Source organism: Cervus elaphus, chromosome 20, assembly GCF_910594005.1.
Source record: "Cervus elaphus chromosome 20, mCerEla1.1, whole genome shotgun sequence".
In the NCBI taxonomy this organism is placed as follows: Eukaryota; Metazoa; Chordata; class Mammalia; order Artiodactyla; family Cervidae; genus Cervus; species Cervus elaphus.
In genome coordinates, this window is record NC_057834.1 from 24,610,985 (window position 1) to 24,633,735 (window position 22,751).

General features: G+C 37.5%; 1 protein-coding gene across 4 annotated transcripts in view; it reads left to right on the plus strand.

Annotated features, from left to right (window-relative positions):
- Window positions 1-22,751, plus strand: part of POU2F1 (POU class 2 homeobox 1) — a 196,137-nt gene that overhangs the window by 138,771 nt on the left and 34,615 nt on the right. For all 4 annotated transcript variants that reach the window (XM_043878736.1, XM_043878737.1, XM_043878739.1 and 1 more), the window contains 7 exons: window positions 1,741-1,841; window positions 5,392-5,445; window positions 7,330-7,449; window positions 10,235-10,423; window positions 11,820-11,946; window positions 13,032-13,126; window positions 18,235-18,408. In XM_043878736.1, coding sequence (XP_043734671.1) covers window positions 1,741-1,841; window positions 5,392-5,445; window positions 7,330-7,449; window positions 10,235-10,423; window positions 11,820-11,946; window positions 13,032-13,126; window positions 18,235-18,408 — 860 coding nt within the window. The remainder of the gene's footprint in view (window positions 1-1,740; window positions 1,842-5,391; window positions 5,446-7,329; window positions 7,450-10,234; window positions 10,424-11,819; window positions 11,947-13,031; window positions 13,127-18,234; window positions 18,409-22,751) is intronic.

Sequence of the window (22,751 nt, forward strand, 5' to 3'; positions counted from 1 at the left end):
ATGCTTTGGATACCATAACTTTATGCCACCCCTCCTTACCCCCAAGAGGAAGAGCAGAGAACTTAAATAGCATTACGTGTAGGCCACTGGAATAGGCTTTGTACACCAGAAATCAGTCAAACTTGTGCTGTATAGTTCTTTGTGATTTACAAAAAGCTTGTTATTTTTATGAGAACTCAAGAATGGAACCAGTGTGTGGAATTTTCATGGTCTCCTTAAGAGTGAAACATTTGTTTCTGAAAGACTTCAACTGGTGATGTGTTAATCTCTGTTTTTCAAAATCTTATCTTCTTTTAGCCTTGTTGATTTATTTAATGTATCTTGAGCTTGTTTCTCTAATGGTACACAGTCTTAGAATCTTGACATAAGTAGTGATTTCCTGCATCGAGATGGAGACAGCAGCCATTGACAAAAATGTGCAACTTTAAATAGTGAAACTTCTGTTTGTGGCTTATGAAATTTAAAGTAAATTTTATTTCATACTAGTGTCTCACACTACTTGATGCAAGCATGTACTCTTAGTATCATTAATTATGTATATGTAAGAAGTTCTATATTTCCTATCTATGAGGAACTTTAGGAAAAACCAGAAGAGAACAATCACTATGAGATTTTTCAAGGAGGTGAAATATATGTACACTTTTTAAATAATTATCTCAAACCTTAAATAGTTCTTGTGAGTCATCTGATCTACCTAATTAATTCTATTAAAGTGATGCATTTGCTCAAAGTTAACTAGAATATATAATGGCAGAAGTTAGCCCCCTCTTAGAAATACTACCTTAAGTTTCTAGCTTGCTCTTTTCTAACTGGTCTGCTCTGTCAACATACACGGAGGCTGAGGAAGAGAAATTGAGATATTCCAGTGGTAGGAAATGGAAGCTCACTACCATGTTTATGTGACTCAATGATTCTCGCAGGTTCCCATAGTCCATTATATTTTATTCACTACAAAGCATTCTGGTTATTTCTAAATAATACCTAGACATAGTAATTTGAAAACAATGTAGTATGTTCTTAGAAAGTATTTCTGGGTAGTGGGGTGGTATGTCTTTCCATAAATTAGTCCAGTTCCTACGTTAGATTGCGGTATAAGTGGTTAAAGGCGCTGACTGACGTAAAAGTTAGAAAATGATGATGACAGCAGGGCCCCTGCTAATTAGATGTATGCAGCAGTCTGTACATTAGTAAGATCATTCTGTTTATCTAAATGATTGCTTTTACTGTCGTTTATTAAAGCATTTTAAGAGTAAATTCATCTCAGTCTTGGCAAAGTCACCTGTTAATTTCTTCTGTCCCAGCCATGTATCGAGAAAGGAGAGACTGAAGAGAGCCTTGGTACTCCCGTAAGAGCTCTGTCTCTACCAGTCTTTACAGCAGTGTGATAATGATAATCTCTTCTTCAAGCCACCTTAGGTCTCATGTTTGTTCTGACCCCACTTGCTCTAATTGCTGCTTTCACTTTTGAACTAACATGATTTTATGATTAAATTTATTATTCATAGTTTTGTTTCTTAAGCTTTATCTGCATCCATGTGCGTGTCATGCAGTCCTGTCTTTAGAAGATAAATCATTTTACTGTATTTCTTCATCCTTTTGAATCTCTTTTCCTCCTTACAGGTACTTAGAAAAATGCTTGTACAAAACAGGTGCTTGATAAATGCACCTGTTTGAGAGAAATCTGGTGCTCATTCCAGTGTTTGTGTTTTCAATAGTTATATCATTTTGCTTGCTTCCTAGGCACACAAACCAATGGTCTGGACTTTCAGAAGCAGCCTGTGCCCGTTGGAGGAGCGATCTCAACAGCCCAGGCCCAGGCTTTCCTTGGACATCTCCATCAGGTAGGTGGTTCTGCTCAGCTGTGAGAGAGAGTGAAACATGGAGACATGGAATGCTAGGGCTTAGTAAAGTGACTTCAGCATGTGGGACTTTTAAAGTTGATTTAAATCTGGTGTTACCAGCATCTAACCGTGTCATTCTGAATGGTTGCTAGGGAATCCTTTACCTTAGTTGACTGTATAGCTGTTGACCCCACAGCTGTGTGAAAAAGAGTTCCTTGTTATGAACAGATATATTTACAACTGGGTACTGTTTTTGTGAGTGTGGTCTGTGGTGACTCACTGAAAGTATTGAACAGTAAATTACAAAGTCATGCAAAATGACTTAACACCCATTGCCTGAGGCCTGCTGTGTAAGGCTTTGAGTTCACAGCTCGTATTCCTTCTTTAAAGCAATTTCAAACCATTTACATTTGGCAACCACTTAGAGGCTTTGCCTGACTGTGAACATCCTGGTTTGGGGTTCAGCTTTTTTACTTTTATATTACGTGAATTTCTCCTAAGTCCAAAGTGGGCTCTAAATCTATCATCCATATGTTATCATTAAAATAGACAGAAAAGGAATATAAAAACAAATATTGACTCTCCAAGAGTTTGGGGATATGGGAGCTGGTTGCAAATTGAAAGTAAATAAAACAATGAAAACATTTGGGAGACAGATTAGGAATGTGTCTCAACTGCTTGATTTATGTTCACAGTTATGTGTTAAAGCATTACTTTGCACAACTTGTTGGTCTTTACCTCATATAACCCTCATATAACCTTAACCTCATGTAAACCCTAGAACTGGTTTAGTGTACAAATTGTGCAGGTCAGCAGTAGTGATTTTGGTAGTGCCAGATGGTACTAGTGGTGGAGGTTCAATGAAAAGCAAGCACATATGGACATAAAATAATAGATGTTCAATAATTACTTGTTGAACAAATGAATGAATGGATGGTAAAACTTATGAGTACAGAGAAAGAAATGATTAGCTCATCTCATATATTGTAAGATTTTTATCATAGGGTAATTTTTAAGCCACATTTTAAAGAATGTTGTTGTTCGGTCGCTAAGTCAAGTCTGACCCTTTGTAACTCCAGGAACTACAGCACACCAGGCTTCCCTGTCCTTCACTGTCTCCTAGAATTTGCTCAAACTCATGTCCATTGAGTCGGTGATGCCATCTTCCCCAGCATCAGGGTCTTTTCCAGTGAATCAGCTCTTCACCAAATTCTTCTTCCAGGTGGCCAAAGTATTGGAGCTTCAGCTTCACCATTCCGAAGAGCAAACGTCTTTTAATTTCATGGCTGCAGTCACCATCCACAGTGATTTTGGAGCCCCAGAAAATAAAATCTGTCACTGTTAACACTTTTCCCTCATCTATTTGCCATGAAGTGATGGGGCTGGATGCCATGACCTTCATTTTTTGAATGTTGAGTTTTAAGCCAAGTTTTTCACTCTCCTCTTTCACCTTCATCAAGAGGTTCTTTTTTAGTTCCTCTTTGCTTTCTGCCATTATAGTAGTATCATCTGCATATCTGAGGTTGTTGATATTTCTCCCGGCAATCCTGATTCCAACTTGTGCTTCATTCGAAAGCCTGGCATTTTGCATGATGTACTCTGCATGTAAGTTAAATAAGCAGGGTGACAGTATACAGCCTTGACATACTCCTTTTCCAATTTTGATTTTGAACCAGTCCATTGTTCCATGTCTGTTCCAGGGGATCTTCTCAACCCGGGGATTGAACTCAGGTCTCCTGCATTTCAGGCAGTTTCTTTACCATCTGAGCCACCAGGGAAGCCCAAAGGATGTTGGGAGCTAGCAAATGGAGTTGTAAAGGGATGCTCTCACTTTTTATTTTCAACTTTCTATTTTGGAAACTTTAAAATCTATGGAAAATTGAATAACAATAGAACAGTTTTCAGCCAGAAGCTCTTCATCTGGTATCACTAACTGTTACCATGTTACCATATATGCTTTATGTGTTTGTGTTTGTACACATACATTTTGTGTATGTATGTACATGTCAACTTGGAGAAGGAAATGGCAACCCACTCCAGTATTCTTGCCTAGAGAATCCTGTGGACAGAGGAGCCTGGTGGGCTGCTGTCCATAGGGTCGCACAGAGTTGGACACGACTGAAGCGACTTAGCAGCAGCATGCATGTCAACTTGTCCCATTATTCTGTACTGAATTTGGTCATTTGATTAAGGTAGGGTGTCAGATTTGTCTACTATAAAGGTAACTACCTTTCTTCCTCATAATTAATAAGGAGGTACTGTAAGACTTGTGTTCCTCAACAAATTTTTATCCAGAAACATCATGATCGAAATAAATTCACAAAGAAACTTTAAGTTCAGGAATTCTTGATGCTGTGTGCTAAATCCAAAATGGAATTATCATGTTAATGATAAATTTTTTCAGTCTTCCAAATTTGAACCCTGGAGTAATCTGTAACTTTTTTCCCTTAATTTATGTCCAGTCAGTTTCCAGGACCCTGTGTAGTACTTTTGCAATACTTTCCATGTTTCCTACTTTTAATTCCCACTGCTGCCATTCTAGGGTAGGTTTCCATTTACTCAAACCTAGTTTATATAACAATCCAGTTGTTTTATATAGCGTTCATCAATTTAGATTTGACTGATGTTTCATCACAATTAGAACTAGAGGGAAATACACTGTAAATAATACTGTATTCTTCTAAGTGCATCATAGTAGAAGGAACATGTATCATTACTGGTGGCTTTAACTGTGATCACTTGTCTTCCTGATTTTCCCACTGTTTGACCCTTTGTAATTAATATCTATGGAGAGATAGGGAGAGAATATGTAAATATCATGTTACTCCTTAGATTTCACCCATTAGTTAGAACATCAATTAGTGACAGTTGCCTGAATCAGTTATTATTATCATGGTTGCCTCATGATGATCCTTATTTTAATATAACCATGGTTTGAACTTTTTGAATGTGTGAAGTGTTACTATTAACTGTTCTGACAGACTTTCATATGTGGCTTATAGGACAGATTCTTTATTTCAGCTAGGATTTTTGAATTATGACAATAAATATTTTAAGGACTTGACTATGTGGGTGGGGGTGTGTGTGTGTATATATATATATAAGATTTTTACTTTTATATACATGAAATTTTGAAATTAGAATGAGTAGATAATTCTGATTGTTTTTAAGGGTAAAAGTAATGTCTACAAGTAGCCCGCTTCTATGTTCTTTAACTCAATGTGGAAGATGAGTTAAGGTTTGAGAAACTAAGTATCCTGTGAGTACAAACAATGTACTGTAAGGAATGTCCAATACAAGTGTGGCATGCCTGCTGATGCAAATTTGGTGTGGGACAACATCTCCAGAAAAGAAATTTTAACAGCATTTTCTGCTGGGAGATGGAGGTACTGTGAGCTTTTCCATAAAGTTTCAACTCCATAAGGTAAACCTCTTTGTATGCTTGGCTCTGAATAAAACACACATTTATAGAAACTTGTTGATGACAGGCTGTAATGATGGATGTCAACAGTATTCGATTAGAATTTCTCCAATTGCTTTACTTTCATAGGTCCAGCTCGCTGGAACAAGTTTACAGGCTGCTGCTCAGTCTCTGAATGTACAGGTGAGCTGGGACATGGGACTGTGGATCCATTTTTCTATTCATTTTTACCGTATTTTTCTAATTTTCTGTAACGAATATGCAATAATTTTGTAATGAAAATACTTAGAAGTATTACTCTTTTCTTACTGAATCTCATAAAGATTCAAATAATGATAATCATTGCCATTAATAAAAATCCATTTTATATTACATCACTGTGAATGTCCAAAGGTGAACAAGAAAAGTCTACTTTCAAGGTTTTATTTGGAAGTTCAGTAAAAATGTTTCTAACTTGTACAGCCATTTATCATTTTTCATTTCTTAGGAAAACATTATAGTAGAGGGAAGAACAATAGAGTGAGAGACCTAAGTCTTAGGTTTGAATTCTCATGCTGCCACTCACTAGCTGTATGAATTTTGGCAAGTCACTTTTCCTCCTGGAGCTCATTTTTTCTTAGACAGTCAGCCCTGCCTATCCCTGGGTTCCACATCTGGAGGTACAGAGAGCTGACTGTGAAGGACTTCAGCATCTGCAGATTTTGGTGTCTGGGGCAGGGGGTTGGGGGTGTGGGGGTGGTCCTGAGACTTATTCTCTGTAGATACCAAGGGGCAACTGCATGTATTTAAGTGGATGAGTTTGAAGATTGCCAAGGTTCTTCTCTGCTCTGCCATGTCATGAGTGTGAGAATTGCAATTAAACCTATTTATAAACATTAATGGGCTTCATACAGTCAAATTTAAAGACAAAACTTAAATCTGGGTGCTTTGTTTTTATGAACCATTCAGCATAACATGCAAAGTTCACTTTTTATGCATTACTCCATAATACTTCAGTCAACCTGCTGCTTCCTTTCATTATAGTGTTTAGGTAACTAACAGTCAAGAGAGAAAAACAGTATTCTGGAAGGTTGATTTCAGTGTTGCTAATGACTAAAGACCTTGGACTGAGCATTCCATGAAACCAAGTGAAATATGGACCTAGTAACACATGGAGACGAGAAGAGAAAAGAAAAGGAGATAATGTGACCTTCCCTTTTGAGGGAGAGGAGGTGGAAAATTGCCTTGGTTGCCATGGTAAACTTTTATCCCTTAGAGAGATGTTGGCAAACAGGCTGTATCTCCACTGTGGAATGTTTACAGTCTTGAACTGTAATTATCTCTCAGTGACTGGCAGAATTAATCAGAGCCTTTATGTTAATTAGCCTCACTGCAGTCCCCAAAACAGGTGGTGGGAAATATGCAAATCTAGGCAGAATTTTAATGCTCTGCATAACCGGTTTTAATTACCATAAAATTTTCTCTCAGTGCCCCTTTCAGGATCATGTTCTCTTTCCCTCTTGGCTGCAGCATTTCCCTCTAAGCTTGTGTGTTATTTGATGGGGGAATGCTAAATTTATAGTTCTTTAAAAGATTAGTTGAAAAGTTCAGTGGGTCAAATAATCAATTTCTGAGATGATATATAGGGAAATATTACACTGACCACCAAAGACATGTCAAAATGTTGAGATGGAGGGTCTGTCTAGTGTAAACATAGGTTGAAAATATGTTTCTTACATATTTTCATTTCATTACATATTCTTACTCCTTATTTCCAGAGTTCAGGATTTGTGTTTATGAAAAATTCTGTCTACTAGCAGAAGACCAAATTACTTTTTCTTCATAAAAATTAAGAAGAATTATTGAAAATTTTTAAAAATTAAGAAAAACTAAGCAGCTTTGCTGGTTTTGGAATAAAAAATCTGAAAACTTAATACATAAAATTAGGAAAAGACAAAGATTTATAAGAAAGGAAATGTGAATTTGGAAAACTCATGATTAGATAAGTCTCTGTTTTAAATCTTAAGATATGGAATTAGTACTTTTAAAAAATCAGTTATTAAATCTTTTTCTCCCCCCACCCCTCAGTCTAAACCTAGTGAAGAATCGGGGGATTCACAGCAGCCAAGCCAGCCTTCCCAGCAGCCTTCAGTGCAGGCGGCCATCCCCCAGACCCAGCTTATGCTGGCTGGAGGACAGATAACCGGGGTAAGTTTTCACTGAGATTTGTAATAAACTTTCTCTGTGTCAGAACTGCCATTGGCCAGTATCTGATTAGATCCGTTGACTGTAGCAGATACATGGCTATACCTGGCATATGTCTTTAAAGGAATTCTCTACATTGTAAACAGCTCTGAAAAAAGAGCTCTCCTTGTTATGAGTTTTCATGAGTTGTCATGAGTGTATTTGTTCTTACTATGGCAGATAGGCTCCGGGTAAACGTAAGGACTTTTTTAAACCAGTGTTTGAACTGTTGCTTCATCATGCAGTGGAACATGGTTGAAATAGTTACAGTGATGAAATTGTATCAGTGGTTGTTAGTTTGAAGTTATAACATCACTGCAGAGTAGAAGTTAAAGAATGGATTAGTACCTATAAAAGAAAAACATTTTAAATTACTGTATAGTGTTCTAAGGGGCTTCCCAAGTGGCTCAGTGGTAAAGAATCCGCCTGCTGATGCGAGAGACACGAGTTCGATCCCTGGGTCAGGAAGATCCCCTGGAGTAGGAAATTGCAACTTGTTCCGGTATTCTTGCCTGGAAAATTCAGTGGACAGAGAAGCCTGGCAGGCTGCAGTCCGTGGGTCACAAAGAGTCAGGCATGACTGAGTGACCGAGCACACACATAGTGTTCTAAAATGAAACCTCTGCTGTCTTATCCCAGCTCTTCAGTTTACTGTGTTGGCTGATTCATCTCTCTGTGCCTCAGGTTTCCTTCAGTTAAATGCAGATGTTAATAATACTTAGCTCACAGTATTGTTTTAGAGATTAAGAGTAATGATGTAGGTGAAACTCATAGAACAGTGTCTGGCATGTCATAGCGTTCAATAAATGTCATCTGTTTTTATTGGTAGTAAATTTTTTTTAACTTTAATTGGAGGCTAATTACTTTACATTATTGTAGTGGTTTTGCCATACATTCACATGACTCAGCCATGGGTGCACATGCGTTCCCCATCCTGATCCCCCCTCCCACCTCCCTCCCCATCCCATCCCTCAGGGTTGTCCCAGTGCACCAGCCCTGAGCACCCTGTCAATGCATCAAACCTGAGCTGGCAATCTATTTCACATATGATAATATACGTGTTTCAGCACTATTCTCTCAGATCATCCCACCCTCGCCTTCTCCCGCAGAGTCCAAAAGTCTGTTCTGTACATCTGTGTCTCTTTTGCTGTCTCCCATATAGGATCATCTTTACCATCTTTTTAAATTCCATATATATGCGTTAGTATACTGTATTGGTGTTTTTCTTTCTGACTGACTTCACTCTGTATAATAGGCTCCAGTTTCATCCACCTCATTAGAACTGATTCAAATGCATTCTTTTTAATGGCTGAGTAATATTCCATTGTGTATATGTACCACAGCTTATCCATTCATCTGCCGCTGGACATTTAGGTTGCTCCCATGTCCCAGCTACTGTAAACAGTGCTGTGACGAACATTGGGGTACACATGTCTCTTTCAATATTGGTAGTAAATTGACCTGTGCAAGTATATTAAGCTTTTAGCTTTTCGGATGTCTTTGCTTAGAAGCCCCATTAAAAATATTTTCCAGTGTTGAAAATTTGTGTCTTAAATTATCTTTTGTGGGGGAGTCAAGAGGAGTGGTAAGGAAGAGTTGTTTGTTATTCAGTTCATATCACATCAACCTACAAAATATTTTATTTCCTTCATTTCAGTTAAGTATGTTTTGGTAGTGGAAGGCTCTTATAAGAGTCATTGCAGAATTGTTTTACAAAATCCCATTAGTAGAAATTAATATGTTTACATATTATATAAAATATTTATAAACATCTATCTTGATGGGTATTGGGATTTTGAATGATTTAATTTTGATTCTGTCTAATACACAAATTTTACTGGACCTTTTTTGAAAAAGGATTATGCCACTAAATGACATACTTGCTCTTCAGAATATTCCTTCTTGATTTGATCAGAACATGTCACCAAAAAGAAGGTAGAACATACTTAACACTTTAAGTGTGGTTGAAATAAGCTGCATTTTGAAAGCAAGTTTAAATCTTCAAATACATTTCCTGTTTTCTTGTTTGGGTTTTGTTTGAGTGCCTAGTGTTGACAATAGTAAGAGACACTTGGAATCCAGGTTCATGTGGCTGGAGCTTCTGTCAAACTTGGGCATTGGGATTCATTTGCATCCAAAGAGAGTGTCTGTCACCACCTTTTTCACAGAGATAATATATTGGAAAGAGGATGTAAAGTTGCAGAGACCCAATGCTTTCAGTAACAGAAAAGATTGTTGGGGAGGAGTCTGTAGGGAGACTTGGAAAAGAAATAGACCTCATAATCTTTAGTCATGTCTTAGAACATAATGAAAGTGATGGAATATGGCAGGGATTCATGCTAATTAGAAGAAGCTGGGCCTTATCAGTTCTTTCCTGGTCAAATCAGCATCCTTGTTCCTTACTCATATCACTAATCCTTGCTGTTCTGTTGGGTGTAAATTTCTTTTCATTTCCTGTCAATATTGATTCTTTTCTTCCTTGCTTACTAGTTAATTACTTTTTTTGCCTGAACCCTTGGGCCTCAGGCAAGCTTGAATGACTAAGTCCAGAGTGAGGACCACTATTTTAATGTAAATGGTCTGAAAGTAACGGTAGCTTGGTCACTGATGACCGTTTTAGCCTCGTACTTGCCATATGAAGTTGGGTAGCTGTGGTTTAACACCACTTGAGTTACTTCAAAGCAGTTGGCTTGCGCTAGGGGCCCATCTCCTTCAGCCCTTTCCAACTGCCGGTCCTGATCTTGTCTAGCTGACCCTGACACCAGCCCAGCAGCAGCTGCTGCTCCAGCAGGCCCAGGCCCAGGCCCAGCTGCTGGCGGCCGCCGTGCAGCAGCATTCCGCCAGCCAGCAGCACAGCGCTGCCGGGGCCACCATCTCCGCCTCCGCCGCCACGCCCATGACGCAGATCCCCTTGTCTCAGCCCATTCAGATCGCGCAGGTGAGTGAGGGACCTCACAGCCGGGGCGGGAAGGGGGCAATGAAATGGCAGGTTTTCTCTGGTGGTAAGTTCACTTTCTGATTGCTAGTGTGGGCGTTTAAAGGCCTGAGAAGCTCTAACTCAGTGAGGTGAGTGATGAAACCTTCCTTACTACTGAACTAGAAATAATACGTTTGTTTGCTTATTTGAGTTGGTATTATAAACACATAACTGATTATTTGAATAACTTTATATTAGGTGGCAATTCTTGAATAATTAGCTGGCATATTTCTGGAGCAGAGGATTACTGTATTTATTTAATTAGCTAATTACGGCAGGCATGCGTTCTCTCGTGTGCTCTGCAGTGAATGCTGCCACCCGTGTGAGAGCAGCTGGGAATCACCTCTGCTACAGGGTGATTAGCTTTGTGCAGAACTGCACTGGAGTGTTGTTTGGCTTTAATTTTTGCATTTTAGGGCAGAGTATCCAGAGGTAATAAAAATTTATTTAGAGAGGCATAGACAGTTCTACCAAGGAGGAAAAGTAAATGGAAACCTTTATCTCAAGGAGAGGAAAAAAGTAGTAGTCACATCAGTGAAACGTATGAAGAGTTATTATGAGTCCAATGCAGATAATTGTTTTACACCACCAGAGAAGACTCAGACTGGGCTTAAATTATAGCTAGAATTTAACTAAACATTAAAAAAAAAGTCAATAAACTATAAGTACAGAATAGATGTCAGACTAATGTTTATGACTATTATGTAATAGTTTTTATTTTGCCCATTTTTTTCATTACCAAATAAATGTTTTTCATGTCTAAGTTGTGAGACTCTACCTTGACATTATTCTAATAAGATAATATGCATGCAAGGACATTAAAAATTATGAAATAATAAGCCAATATAAGCAAGTTTAATATGTTATAGATCAGATTTTTATATGGATAGCTTTTTTAAAAATTTATGCACTGTTTTCTAGTTGAGTTAGGCTGGTGCCAAACTTCATACGTCTTTTAATTTATTGGTGCAGGTTCAGACATAACACTTTTGCTCTACAAGAGGAAATTCAGTCACTTAAAATAGCAACATATTCTTTTCTCACTTGATTTTTAAAGCTCATGTCGGTCTCTACGTGCTAAAGATACAACCATAAGCATTTAACTATTGAAATTTAGTTTTAGCATAAGTCATGACACAATATACGCTCATAGAAATAGCATGTCCTTGTCGCAGCTCCAGGTTTCTTCATATACTTTGGAACATATCCAGAGCACATCCTTGTTAGGAGTTTATAATAATGTCAAATATTAACTCTTTTTTTATTTGGATGACAGAACTCATCATCTGGGAACCTTAAGATTAAGCACACTTTTATTTCAGAATCTCCAATCCATGTTTTAATCCTGCTTTTTTAGGATCTGCAACAACTGCAACAACTTCAACAGCAGAATCTCAACCTGCAGCAGTTTGTATTGGTCCATCCAACAACCAACCTGCAACCAGCGCAGTTTATCATCTCACAGACGCCCCAGGGCCAGCAGGGTGAGCCCCTCCTTAAAGGTCATTAGTGGTACACCAAGGCTGTCCACTTGTGTGACACAGATGGTAACTATTATACTTTGGCCCGGAAGCTGTACATTAAAACAGTGGTTTTTTAAAAATTTTATCTAACTTTAAGCTCAATATTCATGTTGAGAAAAACTTTGTCATGCATACCTCATTATTGAAGGTCATCACTCCCTGCCTTTCATGTGCTTACTCAGTAAGGAGTACTGTGAGTTTGACCAAAAGTCTTAATGAAATTCTTCAACTGCTGAACATATATTGGATACATTGCTTCTAATGTTTTGATAGTTTTTCATGGGAATGTGTTCAAAGAATGTGGGCTGAGGATTTGAGCATTGAAAGTATATGCTTCTAACAATCATTGGTTTTCTTTTGAAGTTTAAGAAAAAGAGGGTATCATGTTAGAAACTGTACAAATTCAGGGAGTTACAAAAAAAAATCTTCAAGGCCTTTTAGTGCCAACTGTTGTTGTGTTATTTCTGTATAAGTGCAATCATGTTTGCTGGGCTGGTTAATGGAATCTCTGTACACAGTATTAGAGTATCGAGGCTTCAACCCAAGGAATGTTAGTGCATTACTGCTTCCTCATTATTTGTTTTTTAGCCTTTTTTCTTAATCATTCAAAAATCTTTTGTTATACACATACCTATTCCACTTTTAACGGATAAGATAGCCTGCCCCTTTAATGAACTAAACAGTTCTCTGGTCCAGCATATACTAACAGTTTCTAATGACTTTTGGGTTAAGAAGTTGAGCTTTGTGTTTTTTCTTCAGAGTTTCAAATACCTCTTCACTTTCATCCATTCCTTCCTAAAATAAAAAAAAAATTGATCAACCAGAGAAGTTAGGTTATACCAAAGACATATACCAGTTTTACATTTTTCCGTATCTTCTTGCCCAAATTGTATTTAATAAGACTGAATTGTAGGCAGATAAGACCTTAAGAGTTTTAAGACGAGTAGGACTATCAGGATATCAGTTGAAAATTTTCACTTCACTTTCTTATGCCGTATGTTCAATGTAATCTTTAATGTTGGACATAACATGTTTGTGTTTTGTAGGTCTCCTGCAAGCGCAAAATCTTTTAACACAACTACCTCAGCAAAGCCAAGCCAACCTCCTACAGTCTCAGCCAAGCATCGCCCTCACCTCCCAGGTCAGTTTTCTTCCTGAGGGTTACTTTCTTTTATCCTGTTGTCTTGAGATACTTTGGGGCTGTGTCTAATTCAGCTCCCTAATAAAAATAATTCAAATAGTTTTAAAAAACTCACCAAAATTTCAAAGCTAGGTTTATCAGCTTCATTAAAAAAAAGCTGCCAAATTGATGTAGTCTTTGAAAACCTTCAACGAGTCCCTATTTTCTTACATGTTCATAAAGAATAACTGTTAGTACTGAATGAGTAATGCATTCTGGCTCTTTAACCACCCTCCCCCCTGATAAATGACAGTAGAGATTACCACTTGAACTAGACACCTAGCGCCTCAGTTAAAGCCGTCATTGTTCTTTGCTCTTTCTCAGAAACTGCCAAGAAACTCTTATCTCTGTGTTTTATTCCATCTCAACTTTCATATGTTGCTTTAGCTAATTTCTTCCAGAGTTTAACTATAGGAAAAGTACAAGTTTAGGCATCTAGAGGTTTAGGCTTTAGACCTAGTTCTGTTTCTTTCCTAGCTGTGACTTTGAGCATATCATTTCTCCTTTCTGCACCTGCGTTTCCTTATCTGTAAAGTAGGTGATTAAACTAGCTGATCCTCAATTCCCCTTCCATCTCTGATTCTCTTTGTTCATAACTGTGGAAGTTATCACTTAATACTAACAAATTACTAGATTTGACAAAATTCAACAACTGTTTATGATTTAAAAAAAAAAAAAAAACTCTTCTAGTATCAGAAAGTAACTTACTCAACCTGCTAAAAGGCATCCGCCAAAAAAAAAAAAAAAAATTATAAAGTTATGCACTGTTACCACTTTTATTCAGCATTGTGCTGAAGAGCCTAGCAATGCAGTAGGATAAGAAAAATAAAGAACATGTAGGTTAGAAAGGAAGGGTCTCCTGTGGCAGACCACATGCTTGTCTATGTAGAAAATTCAGAGGAATGTACAAAAATGTTGCTGGAATTCATAAGTGAACTTAGCAAGTATGATGCAAAGTTAATTCGTAACTTAGCAAGCAAGATACAAAGTCAATAAACAAAAATCTGTATATTAATAAAAATCATTTGGAAATTGAAATTAAGAAAAATATTTGCACTAATTAAGAATAAATTTAACAAAACGTTTATAAGACCTATACATTGAAGACTACAAAATCTTGCTAAGTGAAATTGAAGAAAACCTAAGTAAATGGAGAGATGTAATGTGTTCATGAAGACTTCGATTGGTAAAATAAGATCTCTCCAAATTGATCTATAAATTCAACACAATCCCAATTAATATCTACAGGCTTTCTTTGAAGAAATATGTATTATGTTTCTAACATTTGTACACAATTGAAGAGGTCATGGAATAGCCAAACAGTTTTGAAAAGTGAGAAAGTTAAAGGGTTACTTGTTGTCTAGAATTATTATAAAACTATGATAAGAAAAAAAAAAAACTATGGTAAGAAAGACAGTGTGATAATGGCATGTGAATAGAAATAGAGCAGAAGTCCAATAGACTTGCATATCGAGAGCCAACTGGCTATCCATAGGCAAAAAAAAGAAAAGAACCTCACTCCTTATCTCACACGATATTATTGTTGTTGCTCAGTCGTGTTCGACTCTGGGAACCCGTGGATCGCAGCACGCCAGGCCTCCCTGTCCCTCACCGTCTCCCGCAGTTTGCCCAAGTTCACATCCATTGAACCAGTGATGCCATCCCACCATCTCATCCTCTGTCACCCTCTTCTCCTTCACAGTCATATACAAAGATTAATTTGAAATGGAGACCTAAACTTAAACCTAACCGAACTTTAGACCTAAACCTAAACCTAAATGCAGACCTAAACTTCTAGAAAAAAACTTAAGGAAAAATCTTTGTGTCCCTGGATAAGGTAATTTCTTAAGTGGGACACAAAAAGCACTAACCATAAAAGAAAAAAAGTAATACATTTAATTTCATAAAAATTAAAAGCTTCTGTTGAAAGAATGAAAAGAAAAGCCACAGACTGGAAGAAAATATTCTTGAAACTTATATCTAATAAAAGATTTATATCCAGTTTATATAAAGAACTCATACAACGCAATAAGACAACCTGTTTGTTTTTTTTTTAAGGGGGTGTGTGCAAAGTATTTGAAGATATTTTACCAAAGAAGGCATGTTAAATACCCAATAAGTGTATGAAAAGATGCTCAAAATTATCAGTCATGAGGAAAATGCAAATGAAATATCACTACATACCAGAAGAACAGGCATAATTAAAAAGACTATGATAGTACCAAGTGTTGATGAGAATATAAGCAAACCCAGCTCTTAAACATTGCCACTGGGGTTGCGGATTGATGCAGACACTTTAGGAAAGAGCTCGGCAGTCTCTTCTCAAGTTAAATACGCCTCATGACTCAGCAGCTGTACTCTCAGAAATGAGTGCATTTGCTCACACAAAGACCTGTATATGAATGTTCATAGAGCTTTTATGAACAGCCTAAACATCCATCAACTGGTGAATAGATACCATAAATTTTGACATATCTATACGATGGATTGCTACTCAGCCATAGAAACAAATGTACTTCTGATACATTCAACATCATGTATGAATTTCGAAAGCATTATATCAGGTGAAAGAAGACAAACATAAAAACCTGTATACTGCATGATTCAATTTATATGGCATTTTACAACAGACAAAGCTGTAGGGACAGAAATCAAATCAGTGGTTGCCAGGGGATGGGGGCTAGGGGTGAGGATTGACAACAAAGGGCCCAGGAAACTTTTGAGGGTGATGGAAATTTTCTGCATCTTAATCGCTTATAGCAGTTTTATGACTAAATATAGTTGTCAAAACCCATCCAACTGTACACTTTTAAATGGTGCATTTAATTGTGAATAAGCTGAATTACGAAAATGAGGTTGAAAAGAAAACCTATAGTGGCAATTCCTTTCTGACCTGTGAGCTTTGTAAACAGTGGCAGGGCTGATAGCGTCATCCTGACCCCTGCTCACTGAATTTTACTCTACTATTTCTAGATCTGGCCCAGTCCAGCCTGAGGTTTCTGGAGTTGGGGTAACTTATCTGTAACCACTCCACCAAAAGGTACCCAAGCTATTTTTAGTCCTTTATTATTTGAGAATGGGGCTACTTCAAGCCTGGAAATAAAGCAATTGTCTGATAGTTGAGACACATCTCTAACCATCAACCAGTCTCAGTGGAAAGTTATAACCACATAGGACTCTTAACTTGGTTGGTCAAGTTTTGGGCTCCTCCAGGTGGTCAGGTTAAAATTTTCTCAGTGTCAGCACGCCAGAGAGATTAATTTTGTTGTCTTCATTGAAGAGGGACGGTAGAGAAGAGCTTATCCGAAGTGTAGGCATGTGTAATTCCTATTATGTAGTTTTCAGGAGCAGTTAGTTCAGTTGGAGAGAGCATATTACTAATGAGGTAAAATTTAGGGGTATATGACACATTAAAATTATAAGAAAAAAAGCAAATAACCAGAGACTTCATCTGTAATCCTGTCCTGTAATCTCTCACCTGGGCTTCTGTTCACAGGAAGGCTTAACTGAGCAGTTACGATGCAGTCAGGGCAGCGCCTCTCACTAATGATTCCTCAGAAGGGAGGGTTCTACTCAGAGCTTGTGAGTCAAACAAGATAGATTATACCCTTATGTCCCCAAATAAACTTTAGATGGATTTAAATAATTAAACATTGTTATAGACATAGAAGAAACAGGATATTAAAAGGAATTTTATCCAAGCTAGAAATAAGTCAAAGCTTTCTCAGATTTGAAGCAACAGCAGATATTAGGAAGAAAAAATAGTTCACCCAAATGATGATTCATAACTTACGTACACTGAAAAATAAAAGGAGAAAAGCAGAGCGAGAAAATTATATTTATTAATACAACAGACAAAGGCTTAATCGATAACATTTGATGAGCTCTTTGAGAATAAGGATACCATTAATATATAAATGGGTTATGGATGTGAAGTTAATTCACATGAAAGGGAGTACAGGTAATAATTAACACATGGGAAAATTTTGGCTTTAAGTAATAAGAAATATGAATTAAGGCATTAGCAAAATACAGTTTATTCCTGAATTAGTAAAACATTTTTTAAAATTGCAAACACCAGTCATGTGGAGAACATTGTATACTGAGAACCAGCATTATGATGCATACCAAAAGCCATGAAATTGTGTATGGTATGCTCTTTATCCAGTTACAGATAATCCTTTCTGAATTTATCTCAAAGAACTAATTAGAAAGGTGGAAAAAAATGACTGTATGCACAGTGTTTCATTGTGGTATCATCTATGTTAGTAAAAACAAATGAAAAATGTCTAACGATAAAGAAATGGTTAAATAAATTATTTTGATAATATTACCTTTCAGCCCACCTTTGACAATTAGGATGAGTGAAACACCATAGTAGAAAAAATTGAAACCTAATATTAAGGGAGAAAAGCAGAGTATAAAATTTTGTTACTATAATTACAGTTAAGGTTAACAATGTATCAGTAGAAGTGAGGGAGGAAGAAAACGTCTAGAGGTTATGGATAAATTTAACAGTGTAAAAATGAAGCTGTATGGAGGAAAACTTGAACAAATGGTCAGAAATGAAGCTATTAAGTTATTTAAACTATAGGTGATTTGTTTTTCCCCCTTAAAATAGTTTTTAATAATCCTATTTTTTATAATATTCTATTACAAGTAGGAGATACGATAGTGATAAGACAGGGATGGTTCCTGCTGTTTTGAAACTTATAGTTTAAGTGGCATATTTGTGATACAGGTTCTTAAAAGTGAAGACTGATTTATTAAATGACATGAGATGCATGTATTCAGACCATTTGAAAACTCAAGGATAATGGATTTCATTTTTGTATATTCGAGTCTTTTCCACAGATGTACGAGTTTAACCTTAACTGTAATTGTGGTGTATATAACATTGCACTCTGCTTTTCTGACTGGGTGTTAGGTTGTACCTGCCGCAGTGTTTATGGTCTTCATAGTTCTTGAGTATAGCTGTTCCTGTAAATTGTTTACTTGCAGCATTCCAGATATAAACTTAAATTTCTTAGTGTATGTTTGTTCTTATTCTTCTGTTCCTTTTCTAACAGCCAGCAACCCCAACACGCACAATAGCAGCAACCCCAATTCAGACGCTTCCACAGAGCCAGGCAACACCAAAGCGGATTGACACTCCCAGCTTGGAGGAGCCCAGCGACCTTGAGGAGCTTGAGCAGTTTGCCAAGACCTTCAAACAAAGACGAATCAAACTTGGATTCACTCAGGTAGGATGAACCTGCCTTTAACAGGCTTCCTTCCTTGGCCAGGTTCAAATATTTGCATTCCATGTCCAAAGAGACTTCTAGGGAGCAGTATATTTCTCAGGTTTGTTTTTAATTTTGGACTGTAACTTTTTCTTAGCCATTTCCTGCATTTATAAGTTTAGACTTTCGTTATTTTTATTCATGTATAAATATATAATTTACTGTTATATTAAGCTGTGTCGTTTGAAAAACGTTTGGTTCTAGCCCTTCGTGTTATATATAAGTAAGAATGAGAGAAATAAAGATTACTTTATTCTTGTTATAGTAGCTGAAAGGGGAAATATTTGAAAGACTTGTTTAAAATAGTTTGTGGGGAAAAGAAAGCAGTAATGGAAACACGTAACACAGAAACACAGAGTAATACCAAACTGAGGCTGATTAACTAAATAGGAATCTGTTGAAGATGAAAACTCCAAATTAATCAAAATCCAAATTAAATTTTAAAATGTCACCTAACAGAGGGTTTTTAAAGTGGAATGAATTTAATGGTTTAAACAGGCCTGTAGGTATATAGCTTGTTGTTCTAACCATTCCTGCTGACTTACTCTTTGATTAACGTGTCACAAATAAAGCAGGAAAAGAATTAAACTGAATGACATTTATGTAAAATGATGCAAGATCATTCAGTTCAGTTCAGTCACTCAGTCGTGTCCGAGTCTTTGCGACCCCATGAATCACAGCACGCAGGCCTGCCCGTCCACTAACTCCCACAGTCCACTCAAACCCATGTCCATTGAGTCGGTGATGCCATCCAGCCATCTCATCTTCTGTCCTCCCCTTCTCCTCCTGCCCAGCATCAGGGTCTTTTCCAATGAGTCAACTCTTCCCATCAGGTGGCCAAAGTATTGGAGTTTCAGCTTCAACATCAGTCCTTCCAATGAACACCCAAGACTGATCTCCTTTACGATGGACTGGTTGAATCTCCTTGCAGTCCAAGGGACTCCAAGAGTCTTCTCCAATACCACAGTTCAAAAGCACCAATTCTTCGGCCTTCTTTATAGTCCAACTCTCACATCCATACATGACCACTAGAAAAACCATAGCCTTGACTAGACTGACCTTTGTTGACAAAATGTCTCAGCTTTTTAACATGCTGTCTAGGTTGGTCATAACTTTGCTTCCAAGGAGTAAGCATCTGTTAATTTCATGGCTGCAGTCACCATCTGCAGTGATTTTGGAGCCCAGAAAAATAAAGTCAGCCACTGTTTCCCCATATATTTGCCGTGAAGTGATGGGAGCGGATGCCATGATCTTAGTTTTCTGAATGTTCAGCTTTAAGCCAACTTCTTCACTCTCCTCTTTCACTTTCATCAAGAGGCTCTTTAGTTCTTCTTCACTTTCTGCCATAAGGGTGGTGTCATCTGTGTATCTGAGGTTATTGATATTGCTCCCAGCAATCTTGATTCCAGGTTGTGTTTCCTCCAGCCCAGCGTTTCTCATGATGTACTCTGTTAAATAAGCAGGGTTACAATATACAGCCTTGACATACTCCTTTTCCTATTTGGAACCAGTCTGTTGTTCCATGTCCAGGTCTAACTGTGGCTTCCTGACCTGCATACAGGTTTCTCAAGACGCAGGTCAGGTTGTCTGGTATTCCCATCTCTTTCAGAATTTTCCACAGTTTATTGTGATCCACACAGTCAAAGGCTTTGGCATAGTCAATAAAGCAGAAAGAGATGTTTTCCTGGAACTCTCTTGCTTTTTCAATGATCCAGCAGATGTTGGCAATTTGATCTCTGGTTCCTCTGCCTTTTCTAAATCCAGCTTGAACATCTGGAAGTTCATGGTTCACGTATTGCTGAAGCCTGGCTTGGAGAATTTTAAGCATTACTTTACTAGCGTGTGAGATGAGTGCAATTGTGCAGTAGTTTGAGCACTCTTTGGCATTGCCTTTCTTTGGGATTGGAATGAAAATGGACCTTTTCCAGTCCTGTGGCCACTGCTGAGTTTTCCAAATTTGCTGGCATATTGAGTATAGCACTTTCACAGCATCATCTTTCAGGATTTGAAATAGCTCAACTGGAATTCCATCACCTCCACTAGCTTTGTTCATAGTGATGCTTCCTAAGGCCCACTTGACTTCATATCCCATGATGTCTGGCTCTAGGTGAGTGATCACACCATCATGATTATTTGGGTCATGAAGATCTTTTTTGTACAGTTCTTCTGTGTATTCTTGCCACCTCTTCTTAATATCTTCTGCTTCTGTTAGGGCCATACCATTTCTGTCCTTTATGGAGCCCATCTTTGCATGAAATGTTCCCTTGGTATCTCTAATTTTCTTGAAGAGATCCCTAGTCTTTCCCATTCTGTTGTTTTCCTCTATTTCTTTACATTGATCACTGAGGAAGGCTTCTTGTCTCTCCTTGCTGTTCTTTAGAACTCTGCATTCAAATGGGTATATCTTTCCTTTTCTCCTTTCCTTTTGGCTTCTCTTCTTTTCACAGCTATTTGTAAGGCCTCATCAGGCAACCATTTTGCCTTTTTGCATTTCTTTTTCTTCGGGGGATGGTCTTGATCCCTGTCTCCTGTACATTGTCACAAACCTCCATCCATAGTTCATCAGGCACTCTATCAGATCTAGTCCCTTAAATCTATTTCTCACTTCCAGTGTATAGTCAAAAGGGGTTTGATTTAGGTCATACCTCAATGGTCTAGTGATTTTCCCTACTTTCTTCAATTTAAGTCTGAATTTGGCAATAAGGAGTTCATGATCTGAGCCACAGTTAGCTCCTGGTCTTGTTTTTGCTGAATGTATAGAGCTTCTTCATCTTTGGCTGCAAAGAATATAATCAGTCTGATTTCGGTGTCGACCATCTGGTGATGTCCATGTGTAGAGTCTTCTGTTGTGTTGTTGGAATGCAAAAGTAGGAAGTCAAGAAACACATGGAGTAACAGGCAGATTTAACCTTGGAGTACAGAATGAAGCAGGGCAAAGGCCAATAGAGTTCTGCCAAGAGAATGCACTGGTCATAGCAAGATCATTAGGTGAAATAAAATTACTGAAGTATAGATTAGATTGGGTGTTTCAATAGAATCAGGAAAAGCCTGATGGTTTTTTCCCCAGAGAATATAATTACTGTTTAAAATTTAAGCCAGCACTAAAATATTATCCAAATTATTTCATGTTGAAAGTGTAGTAACATACCACCTACTCTGGTAGATGAAAAATCAAGGATGATATCCATTTTGTTCCTTATATTTCTTTGGTAATTTATTTTTGCTCAAACATTATATATTGAGAACATAAAATGTTTTTTAATAGATATAAAAATTTTAGAGAAAATGCGTATTTGTGAAGAGTCTCAGTTATGAAGAAACAAACTATAATTCACAAAGATTTTAGTACTTTTGAACTATCTAAACCATCTGACTGGCTTTTAAAAAGAAAGCTAAGATAATATAGAACTAGGTTGACAGAAATAAACTAATAAGCTTAAATAAGTGTAAGGTTGGCATGTTTAGCAGTGCTGCAGCTCTAAAGCTCTCAGTATAGCTTACTGTTCGTTTCCTAGGAGATTGTTGCCCAAGTGATAGGGCAAGGCTGTTAAGGCTTTTAAAAACCTTGAACTTTTATACCAAATAGTGGTTTGCCTTTCTGCGGCTCTTGACCCAACACACTGCCAGGGTTGTTTCTCTCTCTTTTTCTCTTTCCTTTTTTTTTTTTCAGTATTTGTGTATTTGGCTGCGTGGGGTCTTAATTGTGGCATACGGGTCTTCATCGCCTCACGCAGGATCTTTCACATGGCATGTGGGCTCTCATTGTAATGCACGGGCTTCATTACTCCGCAGCATGTGGGATCTCGCTGCCCACATCCCCTGTACTGCAAGGCGGATTCTTAACCACTGCACTAGCAAGAAAGTCCCTCTCTCTTTTTTTGATAAAGGAGCTTCCCTGTGATCTGGTGTTCTGCTTATGGGTTTATCCTATTCTTTGGCACACCCCTTCCTTATTTTTCAAAATAACTTTGACTTAGCAGTGGCAACATTTCACAAACCTTGGCTGTGTGGATTAAGGCACACATTAGTGATGCAGAATGGGAAGATCAACATGTTTTATGTCAGATACTTCAATTGTAGTTTTTTAAAACATTGCTTTGTATCCAGTTTATACACATTCACTCAGAGGATAAGTTAGACTTTCGAGTTATTAGTTGAAACAAACAAATTACTGTTCTCTGAGTATATATACATGTTATTAGGTGTTTCAAACAGTATTTTCTAACTACATAATTTGTTATTAAAGGACTGCTGTAGATGTTATTACATAATTAGAAGGCATGCCATATTCTAACACCATCCCT